Here is a 25026-nt window from a genome sequence, read left to right on the forward strand (position 1 = left end):
CAGTTAAAATAGAAAGTATCAGAGATCCACCGGTTAAGATGCATTGTATCAACCTGAATCCATAATGACAGCTCAGTGAGGCCCACAATATTGCCAGAAGGAATTTGGAATATGTCTTCAGTGAGTCTGAAGTCCTGATAAGAAAGCAAAAGGATTCAGGTTGATATTCTTGTTTCTTCTTTGAGCCTCAAGCTGTAACTTTGGGAGAGAAAGGAGAGCCAGGGGACATGACTTGGAGCATATCTACATGTGGAGCATTTGGGACCAGCATTCACTGTTCTGGACCATAAGAAAGCAGGGCCTCACCCTCTGGGTGAGAATACGGAGTAACGGGGAATAACCCTCCCAATACAGGAAAGAATGATCTTTGGCAGGAGAACCAGGGGCCAGTTGAAGGCGGTTCAAATTGGAAGTTTGTGGGAAAGGAAGAAACAAACCGAGATTATGCCACAAGACCAGGTCCTCAGAGGACAGTGGATAGGCTGCAGTCAGGAGAGGCAGATGGAGAAGTGTCCCCAAGGGGAAGCCAGGGGACAAGAGCCTTGTGACCTTAGAGGTCTGCATGTGGACTCTGTCCAATTCCACAACTGTTTCCTAAACACCTCCTGAATGCCAGGTTCTGTTCCAGAACCAGACATTGAACACAAAACCAAACTCAGCCCTGACCTGGAGGCTCTCTTGGGCTAGACAGAACTTGGGCTAGAGAGAAGGGAGACAGTTGACATGTCATCACAGGGTCATTGGAGATAGGGGGCAAGGGCAGGAGGTGGGGAGCCTTGGGACTCTGAAAAGCATTAAACTAGAATGCATTAAACTAGAATGAACTCTTCATCAGGCCCCAAAGCAGAGAGGACAGCAGATGGATGTCATAGAGGCCTTAGAGAGCCTGGTATATTTCATATGGAGGAGGCATTGGGTGAGCCCTGAGTCTGGACACTGACCAACCCAAGCTGAAATGTCAGCAGGAGCAGAGAACCCCCATCTCACAAGCATCCCTGATACGTAACAGAAGAGAACTTGACTTGAACACTGCAATGGAAGGGCTTGTTTTGAGTAGGAAAAAAAGGTCTAAAGGAATTAGAGTATAAATATACCTGTTTACAAAGCATTGGACTTCATTCAGCCTAGCTGAAATATTTCGTTGACATGGGTCTGTTTTCTGGTGACCCTCACCTAGTCTATTAAAATGCATCCAAGCTGTTATACGGCATCCCTTCTGATCTCAGGTATCTCCTCCTTCAAAATGAAGGCTGTGAATAAAATCTTATTCTTCCCAATTAACTTTATGCCACATAATACACTGGTTTTAATGAGGTAAAAACCATGTTCAGGAGGTGTTTTACAACTGAAAGTGGGTTTTAAAGGAAGTCTCGCCCTGCACAGATGAGCTGAGGACTGCTGTGTGCTGAGAAGAGAATAGTGGGCAGCCGGGGAGGGAAGGGGTATGTGCTTGGGGGAGTCAGCTGTCAGGGGGTCGGCTCTAAGTCTCTGGAAGATGAAAAACCAGATAACTGAGGTGGGGGTCAGATGTGAGGAGTGGTATGAAGTGACTGCCAGAAACAGGCATTACATATAAATAGGTAATGAATAAATAAATCAACATGGAAATCACAGACTGGTCACCTGTTTAGCAAACATCCACAAGGTCATGTGATAGAAAGCAAAGGAGGGGTAGACAGGAAGACTTGTTGGAGGAGGTGGCATTTCAGCTGGCATTTGCAGGATCAAAGGGGCCAGCCAAGGAATAAAGGGAAAAGTATTCCTGGCATAAGGAACAGTAAGTGCAAAGGCTCTGGAGAGAAGGAAAGAACTTGGCGTGTGCAAATGAAGGGAGACCAGTGTGATGGGGCACAAACAATTTAAAAAACAAAAGAACTGGTTTTGCGGGGTGGGAATGGGGAGGCAGCTTTTGTTTTTTTCTTCTTAACTATGTTGGGAAGAAGATGAAGAGCTTTAAACAGAAGAACGACATGACCCAGGAGCCTCGCAGAAACCAGTTCAGAGGCTGAAGTTAAGGTGGACTAGCAAATAGCAGCAGGGTGGATGGAATCCAACAATTCAGGAAATATTTGGGATGTAGGGTTGTGATGGATGTGAGGCAAAGGTAATGGAGGGCTCCAGACTGATTTCCAGACTTGGAGCTTGACTGGGCAGTGAGAGGTACAGTTGGCTGAGATGGCAAAGCCTGGGGAAGCACAAAGCCAGGAAGCAGGAATTAAGAATTCTGTTCCGACGTGCATTGAGACACCACATGGGACATACATCGACAGTGATATATGAGCACAGCCCCAGGAAGAGGAGTGGAGTGGGTGTGTGGGCTGGTGTTTACGTCAGGAGGACCAGATGACATCACCTAGGGAGATCGTGTAGGTAAAAAGAGAAGAGGGCCCCCTATTTAGAGGTTCAGCTGGGGAAGTGGAGGAGGCAGAGGGAAGGAGAAGTTCAGGGGACAGGAGGAAAACCAGGAGCGTGGCCTCTCGGAAGTCAGAAGAGAGTGCTGTATGCAGGAGGGCAAGTGCCCAGCCTTCAGATGCTGCAGGGAAATTGAACAGGATGACAGAGAACCATCCCTGGAGTCATGTACATGGAGGTCGCTGGTGCTGTGGACAAGTGTTTCAACAGATGGATGAATGTGGACATTAGAGGGATTTGCCAAGGGAAAGTGCAGTGCTGCAGTGAAGTGTATGCATTCTTTGAGATGGTTTACTAAGAGTGAAGCCCAGAAATGTGCCAGAAGGTGGAGAGGTGTAGACCCCTTGATTTCTTCTCTTACTAGCATCAAAAGCACTTTCTATACCACATACACACACATTTGCATTATCATTCTGAACGAAAGCATGGGAGGCCACCCTGTGGATGCACGTGTCCTAACATGTGTACCCAGGCTCCCACCTTGTAACTGTCTTGCTTCTTACCTGCATTGCGTGTTTATAAACACCACGGCAACAAAAACCCTTGTGTGTGCATCCTTTTTACACTTGACCACATATTTCCTGAGGGTCAATTTTTTTGTTGTTTTTGTTTATTTATTATAAGAGAGACAGCATGAGTGGGGGAGGGGCAGAGAGAGAGAAAGAGAGAATCCCAAGCAGACTCCATGTTGCCAGCACAGAGCCCAGTGCAGGGCTCAATCTCATGAAACTGTGAGATCATGACCTGAGCTGAAACCAAGAGTTGTATGCTTAACCTCCTATCCCAGCAAGGCACCCCTGAGGGTCAATTTTTAGACATGGAGCTTGAAAAGAAAAACTGGAAAGAAAGGCATGACCTAGAATTTCTTCATAGACCATTCTCCAGTAACCTCTCCTTGAAACCAGAATTCCTCCCTCAATTCTACAGCTAAAGGGGAACCTAGAAATCAAATTCCCTAGTTTTTTAACGGAAAGTTACTAAAATGAAGAAAATAGGAATATTCAAATTATCGGATGCTCAAGGTACATTCCAGTAGGTTTCATTATTTTTTTCTTTCTTTCTCTTGGCCGTTTTCCACTTGTCCATTCTTATCCTTCCTGCTGACATCTTCCCTGCCTAGGTTTTTTCTCTTTCCGTTTTCCTGCCCCCTATCCCTCCTTTCCCTCTCTTCCCCCTCCCCCTTCCTCTACCTTTTCCCTCTCTCGCTCTCCCCCCTTCTCTCTCACCCTCCCCCTGTCTCTTCCCTCTCCCATTATATCTCTCCCAGTCTCCCTCTCTCTCTCTCCCCTCCCTCTCCCCCATCCCATCTCTCTCTCTCTCTCTTTGCCTTACTCCTCTGTATCCAGCAATCCCTCTGTCACCCCCTATCAATTCCTTTAGTTTGCCCTTTGTAAATATGTCTGAATAGTTTTAGTGAATGATTAAGCTGTGCACAGATTTATAAATACAGGCCTATATTCAGCAATATTATGGTAGACTTGCTGCTCTCACAGAACTCTTCTGGGTGAGTGAATGACAGGGGAAGGAGCATTTTCCTTTTAGGTAGAGAAGGAAAAGAAAGTGCATTGAAAGCTGTATGCAATGGAGAAATGTCTACAGACCAGGAAATATTTGTAGCCAGTCCACACATTCACTTCATCCTTGCCCTGCTCACCTGGCTTAACTGCCATTGACATCACATGGATTTTCAGAGACAGGCTGGTGTGTTGCATGCCTGCCTGTGGTGACTTCCTTTAACAAACCATTCTTGGTTTTACACAGGTGGGAGTCTTTAGTCCTTGTGCTGATGTATCTTGTCTACATTGTCATCATGAAGTAAGTAAAATGTCTTCTTGGTTTTTTCCAAAACTGTTTCCTACATTTAGCATTATGGGATAATGTGGAAAGGGAAACGGAGGGGAGGGCAGTTAGCTGACCAGCTTTCAATGCAGTCTGTCACAAACTCATTGGTCCCCTCAGCAACCTGCTGTGAATCACTGCAGTTTTGATTAGTAACAATAGCAAAGATTCTTCCAACCCACATGTGATGACGGAATCAAAGCTTTTAGTGTTTAACTTGAGAGATCTGACAAACCCTTGCACCCTCTTTAAGACCTGGCAACCTAGCTTTTGGCTCTTTGGGATGCTTTAAACTCTCTTTCATAACAAGAAAGGAGGTAAAACGCACTATGTTATGCTTCTATATAGGGTGATGAAGATGGGACCAGAGCTAATTAAGAGATGAGTAAAACCATGGATCAAAAATCTACAGACTTCCATTGTTCATATTGTATTAGTCATCTATTGCTGGGTAATAAATGACCCCAAAATGTAGTGGCTTAAAACTAGAAGGATGTGTTATCTCATTACAACTTCTGAGTTAGGTGTCCAGGAGCACTTAACTTGGGAGTTCTAGATCAGGGTTTTCCTTGAGATTGCAGTTAAGAGGTTGGCTGGGGTGCCATCACCTACTTAACTGGGAATGCAAAATGGTGCACTTGCAGTGTTGGCGAGCTGATACTGTCTGTTGGCTGGAGTCCTCTGTTTCTCAACACATAGGCCTCTCCTTGGGGTTGGTTGAGTGTCTCCACAACAAGGGAACAGGTGAGTCAAGAGAGAGAGCTAGAAGGGCCCCAGTGCCTTTTATAATCTGGTCTCACTAGTCATACACTGTCACTTCTGCCATATTCTATTTTTTAGAAGTAAGTCTAGCCCACACTCAAGGGATCTGCTTCACCTTTTAAAAGGAGGAGCGTCAAAGAATTTGCAGATGTATTTTAAAACCACCACTTCATACATTTTTTTTTCCCTGGAGTTTGGGTGGCTTACTCTTTGTATCAAGAATTAAATTGCTGGTGTTTCCCTTACTCTAAGGTAAAGCTGTGAACCTGCTGGTTCATCTTTTTGCCAAGTACCATTGAGATGAGGAGTTTATAAATAATGCAGAGACACTTCATGCTGCAGCTGCTGGACCCCCTGGGAACTGTTTCTTTCATTCTAAATTAACCCATACTTCCCCCAGCATATGTGGCTACTTCTCAGGGGGCATGAAAGTAGAACACGTTCAGAAATTTCCAGTTTGGACATATCAGGTAGCAGTCTAGAATTTGACATGTCAAGTTGTCTTTCCTGTTGAGGTCTGACAAAAATTAATTCTGGCCACTAGTGTCTGAGAGGTGTGTTTGGAGAAATCAGTCTGGCCATTGGCAAACGTCACATTAAGAGTAAAGGTACGAACAGGCTTAGCTGATGTTCAGTGTGGGCTGTAAGCGATCTGCCGTCAGTCCACTCAATATGGCGTCCAGCCTTCACCTCCAGAGCTGTCCTGATACCCGGGTCTTGTTACTAGAAGAGCATATTTCTAGTGTATCCTGGTATGGAGTTACCATGGGGTAACTGACAAAGAATCAGGTGCTTTTATGACTCATCTCCTTCCATTTAAAAATACCGATTAAATGGGCTCCCCCAAAAACCAGAGTTGGCCCACAGGCCTTCCAGAGTTTCTAGACCTCAGAAGAAAAGTCTTTGAAAGAATCTTGCTCCTCTTTCTCTTAAATAGCAAAACCATTAGGGAATCAGGGCCACTATGAGGAGGCCTCAATAATGCACACATCTTCTTCAGTGTTTTTTAAATTGATTATTTCACTCCCTTTTTTTTTTTAACTTTTTGAGGCTCTAAGTTCGAGTTCCCAAAGAGTCAAGCATCCTTTTCTTCCCCTTTGAAAAGGTGAATCAGTCAGTTATTCCAGAAGAATTGACTGAGTTACTACTCTGTGCCCAACATTGATCTTGGGTTTTGAATCTGAATTTAGATGATAGTTTGTCCCATTGTGCATTCACTAGGGGCTTCACAGAATAAGGAAGGCTCACAGCAGAGCAGGTCTAAAGGGAAGGAAGGTTGAGGAATTTTGCTAGCATGCATAGTGTGACCACTGCACCCCTCTACTGAACCATCGTAAAGCCCATGAGTTGCTGGCAGGGCTTGTGTACATTAAGATAACACTGTGAACAATTTCTCTCCTCGGCCCCAAACTATGCCCAATGTGAAAGCTAATGAGGTGTGTTTCTGCTGATGCCTCAACTTTACCAACCTTCCAGCTGCTCAAACCAGCAGGATGCAAATAAAATGGGGAATGGCAGCTACTGTGCTCACAGAATTTTCTGCATAAATTCTGGTCCCAAATTCTAAATTGAAATCTCTGCTTTTTAGCCATCCCCATCCACAATCAGAGGCTTTAATCATTAGGTTTTATAAAATCTGATTTATAAAATTGCACACTCCACAATAAAATAGCTTCAGGGTGCAGGCACAAAATTTAAAACATTCAATTAAAAATATAAAACTGAGTAGCATCAGTTAAAAACAGCATATATTAGAGTTGTCAGCTGCCTCCTGGGTGGATGACTTTAAAAATTCTGTGTGAAGGTCAAAAAGCAATTTTAGTTTGGCCAAGTAGACAAAGATCTTAAGGGAGCATGAGACATACTTGGCCTTAGTGAGGACTGATTTCTGTATATCTGGGTTCCTTCTTGGGATTTGGCCCCCAGGTGAGGCAGTGTAGTTTGGTGGTTGAGAACAAGGGTGTCACGTTCAGCTCTGTCTGGTCACAGCAGTAAGACCTCGGCCAAGTCATTCAGCCATCTTGAATCTGTTTCTTCTCTTCCAAAACAGGATTCATAATGCCTCCTACCACAAAGGTTGTTTGTAAGGATGAAATGTGACAGCATAGTTAAGTTATTAACCGATATCTGGTTCCAAGAAAGCTCTCGTAACAATACTACATGTAGTGTCATTACCTTGTTATCCAAATCCAAATAAATGTGTAACGTACAGTTGCACTGCAAGTTGGTATATCTATGGATTCTGAGTCAAGATGACAGAAATACTGCCTCTCCCCCATAGCTCTATCAGTGGGACAAGATATTCTTCTTGAGTTTAGAAAGTGGGAAGACCTTTTCATTAAGAAGAATTTGAATATTTACAAAAGCCAACAGAATAGTATAACAAACTCCCCATGCTCATCACCAGCCCTGATGGCCAGCAGCCCACACCCCTATCCATTTCCTTCCCTCCACATGATTTGAAGCCCCAGACAGCATACCAGTTCATCTGTAAAAATTTCAGTACACATCTCTAAAAGGACTCACTTTTCACACAACCACCGTGTCATTATCAGACCCGAAAGTGTGTGCTACTTCTTTAGTGTATTTAATACCAAATCTGTGTTCAAACTTTTAATGATCTCATGAATGTTATTTCTGACATTTTTCTTTTAATCTCATAAATCTTTTTAAAATCAGAATCCAAATAAATGTCACTTGTTATAATTGGTTGTTTCAACTTAAAAAAATTTTTTTGATGTTTATTTTTTTTTTTGAGAGAGAGAGAGAAAGAGAAAGAGAGAGAGAAATAGAGTATGCACAGGGGAGGGGCAGAGAGAGAGGGAGACACAGAATCTGAAGCAGGCTCCAGGCTCCGAGCTGTCAGCACAGAGCCAGACACAAGGCTCGAATTCACAGATCGTGAGATCATGACCTGAGGTGAAGTTGGCCACCCAATCAACTGAGCCACCCACGTGCCCCTTTTTTTCTTTTAATTTTTTTTAATTTTCATTTATTAGAGACAGAGAGAGACAGAGCATAAGCATGGGAGGGGCGGAGAGAGGGGGAGACACAGAATCTGAAGCAGGCTCCAGGCTCTGAGCTGTCAGCACAGAGCCTGATGCGGGGCTCAAACTCACAAACCACAAGATCATGACCTGAGCCCAAATCAAGTGCTTACTGAACTGAGCCACCCAGGTGCCCCGAGTTGCTCCAACTTTTAATCTACAAATCCCCCATCTGTTTTTTTTTTCCTTGCAATTTATTCTTCGACAAAGTTGTATTATTAGCTACACAGTCTCCCGCAGTTTGGAAGTTGTTGGTTACATCCGGGACTATGGTGCATCCTGTTCTTCTGACCTCTGTGTTTCCTATATGCCAGCCATCAATCCAGTTCAAGGTAGACTGTGTCCCAAGTGGTGGTGAATTCTGCCATCAACAGGCACATTGATGTCTCCTGTCTGTGGTTTTGGCAGCCACTGATGCTCAGGATCTGGCTCCATCATTTCTTTAGGTTTGCAAAATAGTGATGTTCTGGTTCTGTTCTCCACCTCTTATAAAGAGTGCTCTAGGATTGGCCTGCCCGGTTCCCTTTTCACAGAAACCACCATTACCTTTGACTAGTTTTATGTTCTCTCCCTCACACAATGGAGGGTGAACCGCAACTCCCAGGGAGTACAGGAAGGGGCTGTCCAGCCACAGAGGGTCCCTCCATCTACTCCACGATAGCTGTCATATCCCAGTGGGCCCAGCCACCCAGTGCTGCTCTGACTGAAGCATAGGTTCAGTGAAGAGTACTCCACAGAGCCTCCTGTCTGCAGCAGCAAAAAGGGTGTGGAAGAGAAGCTTGTGTGAGGAAATACAGCTTGAGTGGCCTGCCAGCTGGCAATTTAGAGTTGCCATGCCTGGCTGCAGTTCCTCTGGGAGGCCAGAGATCAAGCTGGAGAGACACCTCAGTGGTTTGTCCCATGGCCAATAAGCCACCAAGGCCTTTAGGTCTTCGAGCGGGGCAAAAAGCAGCAGTGGCCTACAACACCCTGGGAACAATGCCCCCTCCCTTTCCCCAAGAGTTTTCTAGGATTCCTCTTTGGTAAGGGGGGTGAGGTCTTCTAATACTAAAGATAAAGGGACCAGAACATTTACCTGCCAAAAACGTGCTAGGAATTTGAATAAGCTTCTTCCTTTTTTAACACACATGTAAGATGAACTGCACAATGTTTTCACTCAGTCATTCTAAGGATCATAGCCCAGAATTTTTTCCATGAAGCCAGCAGCCCATCAGACCTGGAATTATAGCACAGCATTAAATTTTTTTTATGTTTATTTATTTTTGAGAGAGGGGGGCAGAGAGTGAGCAGGGGAGGGGAAGTGAGAGAGGGAGACACAGAATCCGAAGCGGGCTTCAGGCTCTGAGCTGTCCGCACAGAGCCTAAGGCGGGGCTCGAACTCACAAACCATGAGATTATGACCTGAGCCAAAATCGGATGCTTAACCGACTGAGCCACCCAGGCGCCCTAATACAGCATTAACAAGAGATTCACAGGATCCCAACCTGTGATTTTAGAAAACCAAACACAGACAGAGACCTAGAGTGCCAGCCAGCCTGTGACACACTGGGTAGCAGCGTGGATGTGACACCTGCTCCTTCCTCCTTCCCCCCACTGAGCAGGTCCCTGCAGCAGTGGGTCCTGGAGACACAGCCAAAAGAAGGTAGACCTTGCCCATCCCACTGAGCCTCATGGCGACCCTTCCACACACAGACTGCAAGCAGGGGACCTCAATCCTGGGGTGCCTCCATTGACCTTGAAGAGGCTGCAAAGAAAGCAGTGGGTCTCTATTTATTTATGTAATGTTGGTTTTATTTTCATTTACCATAGATCCTTAAATTGGAAAATAGGACAGGGTGCATTTTCTGCAGGGAAAACGGGAGGACAAAATAATAACAATGACAATAACACACCTAGACTGGGAGCTGCGCACAACACTGGATGGGGGATGGGAAATGGGGCAGCAGCAAACGCTGACAGACTCCTTCTGCTCATTACTTTGTTCAGATATAACGCTTGCATCCATCAGTGCTTCGAAAGGAGAACGAAAGGTACTGGAAACATGGTCAACGGCTTAGCCAACAATGCAGAAATCGATGACAGCAGCAATTGTGACGCAACTGTGGTGCTACTCAAGAAAGGTAACCGCGTGGAGCCTGGGTCCAAGGAAGGAGCACTGGGAGGCTGCCTAGGGCGCCATGGCTGGGTTGGCCGGATGCTGCCTGTCCCAGAGCAGACCAAAGGAGAGAAGGGTCTGGTCCCCCCCCTCCCCCCCCCCGCCTCCCTTTGGCTACATCCTGGGGCAGTCATACTTGGTGATGAGCTGCCTGGGAAAGTTTCCTGAAGTTCTTGAGCAAAACATTTGCTGGGAGTGACAAGGGGGAGGGAGAATTAGGACAGGACTGTATAGGAGAGAAGACTGGGGAGAGAGGGTGGTTTGAAGTATTGACTGTCACAATTTGGCTGTATAACCATGAAGCAAGTGGGCCTCAATTTTCTCTTCTCCCAAATGGGGATAACCTTTTAACGAGTAGAGGAGATAAAATATGTAAAATATTCCATTTGCGATAATTGTTGTTAGTGTATTACTATATCCAAATTCACTTTCAGTCCACATTACCTCAGTTTCCAAGCTGAAAAATGACATGGTAAATTACTCCCTCCCCCTTTTTTTACAAAGTAATTTTTGTAGTCAATAGATTCTCATTCTCATTAAGCAGTTGATATACTAAAAGAACTAAAATAGTGCTCCCTAATAATATTCTTTCTTAGAGGAACATAGAAAATTGTCATTTACATTTGCCTTAGAATGTGTTTTGTTTTTCACTTAATTTCTTTTAACTTCCTCCAAAAATGTGTGGGTTTATTTCTGCTTGGTCCCATATGGTTGCTTTGTAGGAAAAACAAAAAAGAAATTAGAAAATCTATGTTATTTTCAAATATATGTCTGAGTTTGAAATCTGTGGGTAATTATTTGAATTTGAAAATCGATTATGTGACACACTTCTCTACTTATGCTTAACCAAAGACTTTAGAGTATTCAGTGCCATCCCACATCAGAATTTAATCTCTTCCGGAGAGTTTTTAACCATAAAAGGAATACTCTTAGGGAACCAAAAAGAGCTACCTCCTATTAGTCAGTGTTTCCAGAGATCATTTGATGGTTTAGTGGCTTGGAAAACAGGAGTGAGGACCAGGAGAGTGTACGTCCAGGTACCTGTGAGCTGTGTGCTCAGATTGCACATTCATGGAGAGGGAACTTGGGCCTTGGTGAAACTTTTTTATCGGCCTGTCAGCAAATCTGGTGCACCAATTTGGGTCCCACTGGACCTTGGGCCTCTGTAATGTGGCCAGCTCAGCCACCTACGCCTGTTTGTCAGCCCTACTCGTAGACTGGGCTACAGCAGTGTTCGTGTTTCTCCACTAAGCCCTCCACTAGACATTAAAGTCAGTTCTGCAGCTTTTAACAGCTCAGAACATTGAACACTGTTGACATTTGAAAGGCAGAAAGGGTTACTAAATATTATTGGGATCTTTCCTGTGCCCAGGGAAAAAAATCCTTTGAAGACACAGAAGAATTATCTTAGGTTATCACTCATTCTTACTGTGCCAGTGAATGATGCTTAAATTGTTTCAAGACATTTCAAATAAGTTATATCAATGAGCCTTATGGAAAGAAGAGTTTGACTCTTCTCTAAATTTTGCCCACTACAGCCTTCCTTAGATAGATGGCCAGGTGGTTGGATGGTTGGATGGATGCAAGGAAGGAAAAAAGGAAGGAAGGGAGGGAGGGAGGGAGGGAGGGAGGAAAGGTAGATGGGAGGATGGGCAGGTGGGTAGATGGATGGATGGATAAATGGACGATTGGGTAGATGAAGTAAGGATAGAGGGGTGGATGAGAGGATGGATGGATGGATGGATGGATAAATGAGTAGATAGGAGGGAGGGAGGAGGAGGGGAGGAAAGGGGAGGAAAGGAAGGGAAAGAAGTCTAAATTAATATCTCCTTCCTGCTCCTAGCCTCAATGTTTTCTTTACTTTGTGTTTTTAATTTCCCTAGCCAATTTCCACCGCAAAGCGTCAGTGATCATGGTAGATGAGCTGCTGTCAGCCTACCCTCACCAGCTTTCTTTCTCTGAGGCTGGACTTCGAATCATGATCACCAGCCACTTCCCCCCCAAGACCCGACTCTCCATGGCCAGTCGCATGTTGATCAATGAGGTATCTGGGAAACACTGCGTTAGCCTCTGAGCAGGGTGGGAGACTTTGGGAAGGGGAGGACATTTCTTGGTCTGAAAACAGAAATACCAAACTCAACATTGAACACAATAATATTCCTCAGATATTTCCCAACATCTTTGCTGATGGAGCCAGCTGTACATCCTATTTCTTGCTCTTCTCTCCACGTGTCCACGTGTTGAAAGATATGATCAGGCTCCCAGTCATATAGAAAAACTTTCTTATCCCCTCTACCTACCTTTTTCTTTTCATCTTTCATATGGGTAGAACCCTTCGATGTGAACTTGCACAGAAGCAGTTGCTAAATCAAGGTTGCCTTACTTTAAAGTAATGCAGTCTCTGACCTGAATTCTCCTGTGTAACCCTTTCTCTGGAGTGGCAGCCATATTGATACACTAGTCCAGACACATTTTTGTGGCTTTCTCATATATGGACCAAGTGATTCCTACAGTCCAAAGAAGAAAGATAATAGTGCAGTGCCCAGGGAATTGAGAACGCTGACAGAAATGAAGGGCACATTGGAGAAACAGGATATTTTCTCTAAAGGGATTTGCAAACTCCTGTGGGTCATAACATATGAATCCTTCCTCCCAGAAGGAGGTTGTCTGAGTTGCTTATTACTTTGAAGAATCCCTGAAGACTTCACTGAAGAGTCTTCTGGAAGCATTTCCCTGTCACAGCCTAAAAATGGTCCTAATAGCTGGTGTCCTAGTTGTAAGGATCTACAGTCCCTATGACTGTGGTAAGAATGTGACTTTCTCTTTCCAGAGGCAAAGACTCATAAATAGTAGGGCCTACGCCAATGGAGAATCTGAGGTGGCCATCAAAATCCCAATTAAGCACACCGTGGAGAATGGGACAGGGCCCAGCAGTGGCCCAGACAGAGGTGTGAATGGGACTCGGAGGGATGATGTTGTTGCTGAGGCTGGTAACGAGACAGAGAATGAGAATGAGGACAATGACAACAACGAGAATGATGAAGAGGAAGAGGAGGATGAAGATGATGATGAAGGACCATACACACCATTCGACCTCCCCTGTAAGAGGACCTATGTGGGGCTGGGATCGGGAGCTATTTTTGGGCACTGAGTACATGTCCTTGACTTTGATGATCTTTTTGCCATCCAATTCAAAGAACTATCTCTGTACATGAATATAGAAATATTTATATTAACTTCTACCATGGGCAAGACTCTGTTTTAGAGGGTTCAGAGATGAACAAGATGGTGACACATGATCATTAGCTGAAATGTGGGTTCTTTGACAAAATGTAAAATTTTTCGACACTTCATGGAGAAAGATCTTCTCTTAGCTGCTCTGTGGGACCTTTTGGTGCTAAGGAGGAAATTCTCACAACCCATGTTGGGGAGACAGCTTGGTGCTCAAAGGAAGAAGCTCTTCACCCACTTTCACCCATCCCGTTACATTTGGCTGGGGGAGCTGTCCTGCCAAGGCCAGTCTAGGGGAGCATGTGCAGCCTTCCCAGTTGGCTTTTGTTCTTCTGCTCACTTCCTACCCCTCACCCTCGAAGGTTTCTCCTTTCCCATGACCTAAAATACCACCAAGATACAGACCTAGCAAAAGCATCCCATCCCCAGCTGAATCTCATACAGTCACACTGGTAGCGGGAATCTCCCTGGTACCTTGAAGGGGAGGGGCAAGGCATGTATAGTTTTCAGGACCCCAGCCACCAAGGCAGTTGTCCTCTCCTGACTGCTACCCAACAATGACTTGGCTATTCCAGAGACCTTGTCCTCCTACCCCACCCATTATTGGAATGTGTGGCCCAAGCCCAAAGAATTCTACCTATTTGCCAGACCTTCCAGAAACTTCTGGCTGCTTTAGGAAAGAGTGCCCTGGTCAAATCTGTGAGGCTTAATTAATGTGTGCAACTTCTCCAGGATGTTTGAATTTCCAGGAGGACTGAATTCTGGAAGTATTGCTTGACCCACTTGAAAGGCCATTTAATGGTAGCATGTGGGTGTGGAGTCTCAGAGTTCTGTGTTATTTTCAGATGTGAGGGGACATCAAGTTGAACTTGGACCAGAGCTGTCCTCCTGTGCCCCCTCAGGGCTCCTCAGATCTCAGCCTCATCAAATGTTTACCAAAATTAACTAGACACTGTTCACTCAGATCCTATATCCCAAAGTCCCCAACTGCCCAGCCAGAGTTAAATCATTACTTGCTAGAAGGTTATCTTGACTGAAAAAAAGTATACTGGCTCATTACCCATTTTGCCACCTTTGGCTATATTTCTTGGCAACCTTCTTCCCTATCAGCCAGTACAAAAGCATTTTAAGGATGAAGTGACCAGTCCCCTCTATTTCTCCCTTATGAACTTTTATGTCCATTTTCTATTGCTGCATAACAAATCACACAAATTTAGTGGCTTAAAACAGTGTGGCTGGGTTTCAGAGGCTCCGAAGGCCATATTAGAGGTGCAGACGGGACTTAGTCCTTCCCAGAAGCCCTGGGGACAATTGTTCCCAGACACATGCAGACTGTTGGCAAAACCTGGTTCCTTGTGGTTGTAAGGCTGTCCTCTTTCCTTGCTGGCTGTCAGCTGGGGGTTGCCCACTGCCCTTGAAGGCCTGTGTTCTTCAAATTAGCAATGGTGCTTTGGGTGCTTCTCATGCTTCTAGTATCTTGGCCCTCCCCTTCAGATTTTGAGGGGCCTAGATCAGGCCCAACTGTCTAACCTCCCCGTCAGGAGGTCAGCTCTGCTACATAGCATAGCATAATCATGGAACTGGTAGCTCAGCCCCCCTTCACAGGTTCTGAGAGTCAGGGCATAGACTCTTGGGGGCCTACATCTCAAATTCTGTCTAGCCTGGCCTTTGCTTTCAGAGTTCACCACTGGCAGCCCACAACCAAGCTCTAAAAATAACTGTTTTGCTAAAGTCTTTCACTGATTAATGCTCTGTAAGGGGCCATGTCGGCCTCCCAGAAGCCCCAAGTACACCCCTCTATCTCACACTAAAGATACATGTGTGACACCAGACGTCTGGCTTCCACAACTGAGCCTCGTTACTTAGTAGGACAAAGGGGCCCCCTTCGGATCACTTGTTTGTGTTTCTAACCTGAATGGGATAAATGCCAGGCCAACCCTTGAGGTTTCAAGGTACCTTGTAACTGTTGCTCACCTTCCCTTCTCGTCTCAGGTTAGTTACAGATGAGGAGGCCTGGGGCTTCCAGCTACATCATCCATCTTGTCTCCTCGTACATTAAGAGATGTGGCTGTAGACAAGGGTCGGGAAGTCCACTTCGGGGCCTCCACATCCTTTGGAAGCACAGGCATGAGAGGAGAAAGGATGCTCGGCGTGGTCCTGCCACTCCTCAGGATCTCTGCTTCATTCCTGGGCCTTCCTACCCACCGCCCCCCCTCCCCCGCCCAAGCTACCAAGACATGAAATGGAATCCAAGGTCTTCACCTTGGGCATCCTTGATAAAATGGCTCTGATTCCGAAGGTCTGGTGGAGGCCCAAGATTCTGCATTTATAACAAGCCCCCAGGCGACACTGGTGCCGCTTGTCTGTGGGCCACACCTGAGCCAGTGAGGGAGTAGCACCCTCACATGGCTGATCTTTACAGCTCCCCTGAGCCTTAGGGGAGCCTCATTCAGAGCCAGGTTCTGACTTTGAAACGGAGAGTGGGTTCGTCCAATTATGATCCTCTGTCCCCTTCCACCAACTGAGGCCAAACCCCATTCCCGGACTCACGAACTTTGATCTGAGTGTCCAGCAGGCCCTTCCTTGGGCAGGGAAACCCCTTCAAGCAGTGGCCAATAGAGGCCACTCGAGGAGCTGGGAGGACTCAGTCTAGGAACATCCAGTTCCTCTGCACTAAGTTCCTTTGGCCTGAAAAAGGTCTGGCCACACAATGAGGACATTTCTCGTTCTCAGCGGTAATCTTGCAGGGGCATGGGCTGTCTTTGTTCCTGTCACGGCTGTAGGGCTTTCTTCTCTCCAGAATTTGATTATAATGAGTATAATTAGTATTTAAGAAATTATGTAGAGGGGCACCTGGGTGGCTCAGTTGGTTAGACAACCGACTTCGGCTCAGGTCATGATCTCACAGTTTGTGGGTTCGAGCCCCATGTCGGGCTCTGTGCTGACAGCTCAGAGCCTGGAGCTTGCTTTAGGTTCTGTGTCTCCCCCTCTCTCTGCTCCTCCCCTGCTCACGTTCTATGTCTCTCTGTCTCTCAATAATAAGTAAACATTTAAAAAAAAATAATAAGAAATTATGTAGAAGTATGTAAATACAGGCATATCTATGATGTATGTACATGTGCACACATATATTGTGTATACATATATGTGCACATACATGGACATGCATGAATATAAGCATGTGCATATATGTGCAGTGTGCACATGTTGATATAATGTATACGTCTAACATGTTTATTCATATACTATATAAATCTGTATACTGTTTTATGCTTATATGATATATGCACAGATATTAACATACCTGTTTTTATATGTGCGTATAATATGTGTATAGGCTAAGCTCATATCATATGTATGTTTTTATATACACCTATGCACAGTATATATGTATATGCATATATATACATGTAAATTGCACATATATTCATATCTGTTGCATGAAGAAATTCTTACTATTGACTGTCAGAAATAGAAATGTTTACATAGGCAAACATACTTCCACAGAAAAAAAGACTCAATAGAAGTATGCCAAAATATGAGTATGTTTATCCTAGGTGGAATTATTATTTAAATTTTTCTAGATTTTCCATTCTAAAACATTTTTATTGCCTGTATAGTTAGAACAAATTGATATATTTAATCTAGGCCTATGATAATGAGCAATGACTTTTTCTTCTCAATAGAATTAAGCTTCTTTAAAAACTCAATAAGGAGTATAACTTAAGAACAGGTCCTTTGCTTTTTAGAGGCAAGTCACACTCAAAGGGATACTGTAATGCTCAGAGTCCCCGCTTCATGTCCCCTGGCTTCATCTCTCAGTTGCTGGCTGACTTCCGAGAAATCACATGATCACTGGTACATCGGGTTCGTGCACAGAGAGTTTTGTTTTCTTCATTCATGGCTGTATCCTTAAAACCTGAAGCAGCACCTGGTGCACACTGGCAGAGGAGCATTCAATGAATATTCGTTAAATGAAGGAATAAACCTGTCCCCAGGGCACTCTCTTTGGATCACATAGCAATGGAAGAAAAGATGGGGAAATATCCAGAAATACTGTTGACTCAGAGAGGAAAGGAAATCATTTTTACCTCTTTATTTAGAAATGGAAACTTAAGCTAGCTAAAATATGCACATGCATCACTGTGTTTATATGTGCATATAATATACATAGAGGTTAAATTCATATGGCATATATGTAAATCATATACACCTATGCAGAGTATAAGTTGAACATATATTCTTATCCTTGCATGAAGAAAGCCTTACCATTGACTAACAGAAATAGAAACGTTTATGTGTGAATGTAGGTAAACACACTTCCACAGGAAAAAGAACACACCAGAATATAGGAATGTTCCTTATTTGCTGCTGCAGTTCCTCAAAATCACTTAAAAAGCACATTTCTGTATCACTTGGTTTGCTGAAGGAGCTGTATTTGTTACATTACATTCCAGATTATACTGATTGAATTTTAAAAAATTTTTTTAATGTTTATTCATTTTTGAGAGACAGAGAACGTGAGCGGTGGATGGGGCAGAGAGAGAGGGAGACACAGAATCCGAAGCAGGCTCCAGGCTCTGAGCTGTCAGCACAGAGCCCGACGCAGGGCTCGAACTCACAAACCACAAGATCATGACCTGAGCAGAAGTCGGATGCTTAACCGACTGAGCCACCCAGGTTCCCCATACTGATTGAATTTATGCTGTATGTTTGTTGTTGCAGTGGAGCCATAACTCACAGAAAGCATCTATATCATGAAACAGAAGACTCTTTTCTAGATATAAGGCCCTAACCAGAGTCAAGTCAGAACTTTCTAAAGCAGCTGAGAGAAGAAAACTCAGAATTCATTGGTCCTAACATGTACTGCTTCCAGCTTTACTTAATATCATTTTCTAAGCTCCTGCAGTCATAAGTTCCGATTTCTTTTTTTGTTTGTTTAATTTTCTGAAGAATTTCTGAAGGATGACAAAGAGCCAGATGGCAGTCATTCCCCTTCCCATTGGTGTATTTCTTTATAACTTTGATGGGGTGTGTGTATTTAAATTGGACCAAGTCTGTCTGTGCAGGGGCCTCAGGAAGACTGGAAGGCCAGTGAGGGGGTCCCGAGATGCGTAACTGACATCCCTACATCACAGGATTTAGCAGCACGCAGGACTCCAGGATGCCTTTGGGATCCAAGGGTCTGACTATGTTCTGGATTCTACAGCATTTGTAAAAATGCTCACAAAAATCCCCCGACAGCTTTCTTGCTTTGAAATCCAGCCAAACAGTCCCTGGTGTCTGTGGCATTTGTTCCCATCTCGTAGCAGCGAACTGGGAAAGTGCTGGATACCGCTATAAAATTACGAAATAAATTTCATTTAGCAGTTTATTAATCACTGTTCAAAGTGTCATTTTAAAAATACCTCCTTAACTCTGGGGGGAGTATAAAATGGGACGATCATTTTTGGAGGATTTCTCAACAGTTTCTTAACAAAGTTAGAAAAACACCCACCCTGTGACTCAGCAGTTCTACTCCTGGGTCTTCAACCAAAGAGAGATAAAAACATGCCCACCAAAAAAAGTATACAGGAATGCTCATGGCCACGTTAGTTGTAATACTTCAAAACTGGCAACAACCCCAAAGTCCCATCCACAGGAGGATGGATAATAAGTTGTGTATAATAAGACTATACAACAATCTAAGCGGAATGAATTCCTGACACACGAATGAATCTCAAAAAACATGTTGACTAAAATCATGCACCATGTGATTTTCTTTATTTGAAGGTGGACAACAGGAAAAACTAATCTATGGTGGCAGAGGGTGGAGGATTGACTGGAAAGAGACTCAGGGAACTTTCTGGAAGGTGGAAATGTTCTTTTATCTCCATTGGAGCAGGGAGTATATACAATGCATTTCTTACCAGAGGTATTAGCCCTTAAGCAGGATTGTAATAAAGGCCAAATGAGACCTGATATGGTTGTCAAATCTGAGACGACAAGGAACTCATGGAAATAGAGTCACCAAAATAAGCATTTATGCGTATGCCTGAAACACAGAGCTCAGACAACACAGAGATGATAGGATCAGGTCATCACTGGCCAATCCATCACCTCATCGCTGAAAGCAGGTATTTAGAAAGCCAGAAATCAATGACTAATTTGCAAATTCATATCAGCTTGAGATACCCCCAAGCAGTGTTTTGACAACTTTGAGAGCTTTCAAACCATCTTTCAAGATTTCAGTGAGTTGACAGACAATATTGAGCAATTCCACTAGATGGCGCTGTGACCACTGACACTTTATAATATTGTAAGATTGTGTTATCTAATCATGGGAGAAGAGACCCCAGGCAGACTGGTGGTCTGCCTAGCTCCCCTCCCCCACCTTCACCCCACCCCCACACACTCCTCTCCCTTTGTGTCTGAGAATCATCCTCATCCTTTCCCACCTGGCCCCATTTGCCAAACCATCCTCCCAGCCCTGTGTGCTCAGAAGTGACATATCTGTCATTTGGGTGCCTAACTAGCAGGTGAGCAGTGGATACCTTTTTTTTTTTTCTACTGGGTTTTGAACGCCAGGTTTCATGGCTGGTGGAAAGCCATTTGTGTCTTTTATGTAAAGAACAACGTGATAAGGCTTATTTCCCAGGCCATCAATTAGGCTGTAAATGTCAGGGGCAAGCAGCATGGAGGGCTGGTAAAACAGAGAGAGGAAGCTAACTAATGTGCTTTCTGCCTTTTTTATTTTCCCAGCTGGAAAACTGGAAACCGTGAAGTGGGCATTCACCTGGCCACTGAGTTTTGTCTTATACTTCACGGTACCCAACTGCAACAAGCCGCGCTGGGAGAAGTGGTTCATGGTGACATTTGCTTCCTCCACGTTATGGATTGCAGCCTTCTCCTACATGATGGTGTGGATGGTGAGTAGACTCAGAACCCCACAGCATTGCTAGATCTCTTTAGAGGGAAAAATGTGCTCCAATCAGAGGGGAATAGGGAGTGGGGTTTCAGCCCAGTAACTGTATCAGTCAGCCATTACCTCAGGAAACTGCCTAACAAACCATCCTTAAACTCAGTGGTTTAGAATCACAAGAATTTATCCTTCTGCTCACATATCTACAGGTTGACTGTGGTTTGAGTCATCTTAGCAGGCACTGACCGACCGAGCAGTTCTCCTTCCAGCTACAGCATGATTATGTTTGGTTCAGGCTGTGGGTGGGTTTCATGTCTACTCCATAGGTTTGCTCATTTTCCTTGGACCCTGTGGCTACCCGGGGAATGTTCTTCTCATGATGGATCATTGGAATGCTAGAGGACTGGTGGAAACATGAGGTGCCTCCTAGGGCCTTGGCTGGTGACTTGTGCCCAACATCAATGGGAGTAGGGAAAATATACTCTGCCTACTCTGGCCAGAAGAACAGCAGAGCCACAAGGCAAAGGGTGTGAAGGAAAGGCATGAAGAATCAGGGAGTAATAATTCCCTCTGTCACAGTCACTTCCCCTAACTGAGTCTCAGTTTACTGTCAACCAGTAAATAAGGTCATTAGACCCGGAGACCACTCAAGGGTCCTTTCTGAAGCTAAAACAATGATTCAAGGACCGGCATTGGTTGTGGGGCTAGGGCTCAAAAGAGCCTCTGCCCCAAAGCCATTTTAAGGCAACACAACCATCCAGAGTGCATTGCCCATTTACAACTCTGCTTTTTAACTGGGGAACAAACCTAGTCCAGTCAGAGTTAGGCAGAGATGAAAAGCTGTGACAAAACTGCTCAAATCTAAATTAATCTGGTTCAAACATTGCACAGAACTGTAATATAAATTCTGGAGAATTAAACCCAAGATCTAGGGGCGCCTAGGTGTCTCAGCCGGTTGGGCATCAACTTCGGCTTGGGTCATGAGCTCACATTTCGTGAGTCTGAGCCCCACGTCGGGCTCTGGGCTGACATCTCGGAGCCTGGAGCTGCTTTGGATTCTGTGTCTCCCTCTCTCTCTGCCCCTCCCCTGCTTACTCTGTCTCTGTCTCTGTCTCAAAACTAAATAAACATTAAATCCAAGGGCTAAAAAAAAAAGGTTCTGAAGAGATTATTTTGGAAATCATGGCAAATTTGTAAACCTGACACAGTTAACTCACAAATTATCCCTTGCCTTTAACATCAACAGATAATTTTTTTTTGTTTATTTACTTTTGAGAGAGGGAGACAGAGACAGAGTGTGAGCACGCAAGAGGGAGGGGCAGAAAGAGGGAGACACAGAATCTGAAATAGGCTTCAGGCTCTGAGCTATTAGCACAGAGCCCAAGGTGGGTCTCAAACTCACGAACCGCGAGATCGTGACCTGAGCTGAAGTCAGATGCTTAACTGACTGAGCCACCCAGGCGCCCTTGCAGATAATTTTTTTCTAACCCACATCTTGTAGGGTTTCTCCCCCATGCAGGATTCATTGATGTTTTTATTTGATATATGCATTGGGTGCCGTCTCTGTTCCGAGTTTGGGGAATAGTTCTGGTGTTCCTAACCTCCAGGTGCTAGCTGGTTTTCCCAGGTCCACCAACCTGCAAGCCTACCAGGAGACCTGGAGTTGCCCCTCCTGTTTTCTTCCTTCCACCCTGGTGGAGGTTCTAAGAAGTTCTGAGAAATGGCCAAGAGTAAGGGAGAACACAAGGAGAAATACAAGACTTGGTCCCAGCTCCCTGGAGAATCGGTTCCCCAAACTCCAGACAAAACTGCAAACCTGGTAATAATGACACTAGCAAGAGCAGGAACCCCAGCTCTGTTCCAGGCCACATGCCACTGAGCCAAACCGGTCCCTGCAGGGACCTAGCTGAGGGTTAAGAAGGGAGAGACACAGCTTGGCCAGCTCCATTTCACAAAAGGTCCCTGGGAACAAGTGCATCTCACTTTCCTCCCTGGAGACTGGGAGACAGAGAGCCCCAAGGCCATCCCCAAATCAGTCCTGCACTGAATGGACATCAAGTGCATTTTCTGGTTTGAGAGGAAGAAGTCAGGTATCCCAGCGGTTTACCATCCCCCAAACCTTTGGATGGGGAAGGAGCAACTGTGACCTTTGGAGCCAAGTCAGGGATACGTGTCTCTTACAGTGGGGCTGAGAGGCCAGGTAGAGCTGAAAAGAGAGCGTGCTACTTACAACACATGGTTTGCATTTCTCTTAATTTTCTGGAAAGTGAAGACGCTCAGGTGGCATCGTGAAATGACCTAATCATCTCCGCTCCTGTGGATGGACCTCTCCTTAGGTCAACATACGGGAATTGCTTTCTTTTTCCAGTTGCCTCCATTTTACCACTGGCCCCTCAACAGCTAGCCTCTCCAACTGCCTGCCTATTTCCCCTCCCCCCTCTGGAAATCAGGGGCCAAGAATGGGCACATTTGCATAATGCAGGCACTGCCTGGGTAGCACCTGTTTCTGCCTTCTGGCTTAACCCCTTCTATGCAAATGGTGGTGCTGCCTGTGGAGAGGAGCCTGGCTGTCCCCAGCGTTCCTTGAGCATTGCCTCCGCTTCCCATCTGAAGAGTGGAGGTAATCTAGCACCTACCCTGCAGGGTTGTTGTGAAACTTTAACAAGTTAAAACTCATGAACACCACTTAGCACGGTGTCTGAGTACTAAATCAATCAACATAAGCGAGTATAGTGTGGCTGTTGTTCCCACGCTTTAAGTTCTCGTGAATTCCAGTTGTGCAGCTCGGAACTCAGATACCTAAATTCCCAGCACAGGATGGCAGTCATCCATTCTGGGTTTCTTTCCCAGGACCAGTCTGAGGTTAAATATTCTGTCCCAATATCACTTTTTCCCAGAAACTGTTTCTCCTATCTCGAGATGGCTGCCTCGCCTGAAAGGAACATGTATAAAACACCAGTCTTTGGTTGGAAAACTTGGGCTTCATCACCGCACCCTGGTCCCCTGACCTGCAGTCCTGGTCTGCTCCATGAAATGTTCTTGGTCCTCTGCATTGATACAGAGAGCAGGCATTGCTCCCTGGACAGACTAGCCAGACTGCAACTTTTTCTGTCAGGCAGAGGATCCACAAGTGGGTCGGGCTGGCACTGGCTCCCTGCTCACCACCTCTTCCTGCCTCATCCAGGTCACAATCATTGGATACACGCTGGGGATTCCTGATGTCATCATGGGGATTACCTTCCTGGCAGCTGGAACCAGTGTGCCTGACTGCATGGCCAGCCTCATCGTGGCCAGACAAGGTGAGGCCTCCAGTTAGATGGGGGCAGGGATAGGGGAGGAAGGAAGGCCTCCCTATGGGCAGGAAGAGCTTTGGGGGATCCACATGGCAGTTACCAGGGTGATGGGTGACTTCAGTGCTGTGTTGGTCAAAAAGCTAACTGGCATCGGGGTGCCTGGGTGGCGCAGTCGGTTAAGCGTCTGACTTCAGCTCAGGTCATGATCTCACGGTCCGTGAGTTCGAGCCCCGCGTCGGACTCTGTGCTGACAGCTCAGAGCCTGGAGCCTGCTTCCGATTCTGGGTCTCCCTCACTCTCTGACCCTCCCCCATTCATGCTCTGTCTCTCTCTGTCTCAAAAATAAATAAACATTAAAAAAAATTAAAAAAAAAAAGCTAACTGGCATCAATAGAACAGGGAAATAAGCCAGAAGATCTACCCTTAAGAAAGGCAGAGATGTTTTCTAGGTAGCACCCAGAACCTCTTCTGAAGGTTGTATTACCATTCTTCTATTATTAAAAATAGTAATAAATGTAATATAGCTAACCTTTGCTGAGTGCCACACACTGAGCAAAGCAGTTTAGGTATTGTTATCTTATTTAATTTAAACAACTCCATGGGGTAGGGAAAATCATATGCCCATTTTATGGATTAGGGAAACTGAGGCTTAGAAAAGACAGACTCCATGACCTAAGGTCTGCCCAGCTGCAGTACCCTTGACAGTGATGGTTGCCACAGGTCAGTCATCAGTGTATGGCCCACCCTCCGCTCCTTCAAAACCAAGCTCACAGGTGGACGCCCCTTCCAGATGGCCATGCCCTTCCCTAGCACCACTCTAATTTATATGCCTGATTTGTGCTAGACGGCATTTGTTTTCAACAAACACAATGTGCAGCTGTAACACTTAGCATAGTATCCTCTAGATGTACTCACTAAATTTTGCTGATTTCATTCATTCATTCATTCATTCATTCATTTATTCATTCATTTAGAGAGAGACAGAGACAGAGAGAACATGAGCGAGGGAGGGGCAGAGAGAGAGAAAGGCAGAGAATCCCAAGCAGGCTCCACGCTGTCAGCAGGCAGAGTCCAACGTGGGGCTGGAACTCATGAAACCATGAGATCATGACCTGAGCAAAAATCAGGAGTTAGATGCTCAACCCACTGAGCCACCTCGGCACTCCACGTTATTTTTTCTTAATAGTACTCAGTTATGTAGAAGAATTGAGAACAGGGTAGAGCAGTTGGGAGATGGTACTAAAATATATGGGTTGGTGAGCTCATGAGAGGTTTAACAGAACTATCAAGTTTATTCCTTTCTAGAAGGGTGTTTCAGAATCTTTGGAACTCTATTTGGTGTTTGGAATCATTCCCATTTAGCCAGTGGTCATGTTTGAAGTAAAG

General features: G+C 45.1%; 1 protein-coding gene across 2 annotated transcripts in view; it reads left to right on the plus strand.

Moving 5' to 3' along the window:
• Positions 1-25026, plus strand: part of SLC24A3 (solute carrier family 24 member 3) — a 481010-nt gene that overhangs the window by 428297 nt on the left and 27687 nt on the right. For both annotated transcript variants that reach the window (XM_027069494.2, XM_053200292.1), the window contains exons 9-14: positions 4174-4227; positions 10047-10180; positions 12099-12259; positions 13046-13316; positions 20188-20354; positions 23532-23646. In XM_027069494.2, coding sequence (XP_026925295.1) covers positions 4174-4227; positions 10047-10180; positions 12099-12259; positions 13046-13316; positions 20188-20354; positions 23532-23646 — 902 coding nt within the window. The remainder of the gene's footprint in view (positions 1-4173; positions 4228-10046; positions 10181-12098; positions 12260-13045; positions 13317-20187; positions 20355-23531; positions 23647-25026) is intronic.

Source organism: Acinonyx jubatus, chromosome A3 (assembly GCF_027475565.1).
Source record: "Acinonyx jubatus isolate Ajub_Pintada_27869175 chromosome A3, VMU_Ajub_asm_v1.0, whole genome shotgun sequence".
Lineage (NCBI taxonomy): Eukaryota > Metazoa > Chordata > Mammalia > Carnivora > Felidae > Acinonyx > Acinonyx jubatus.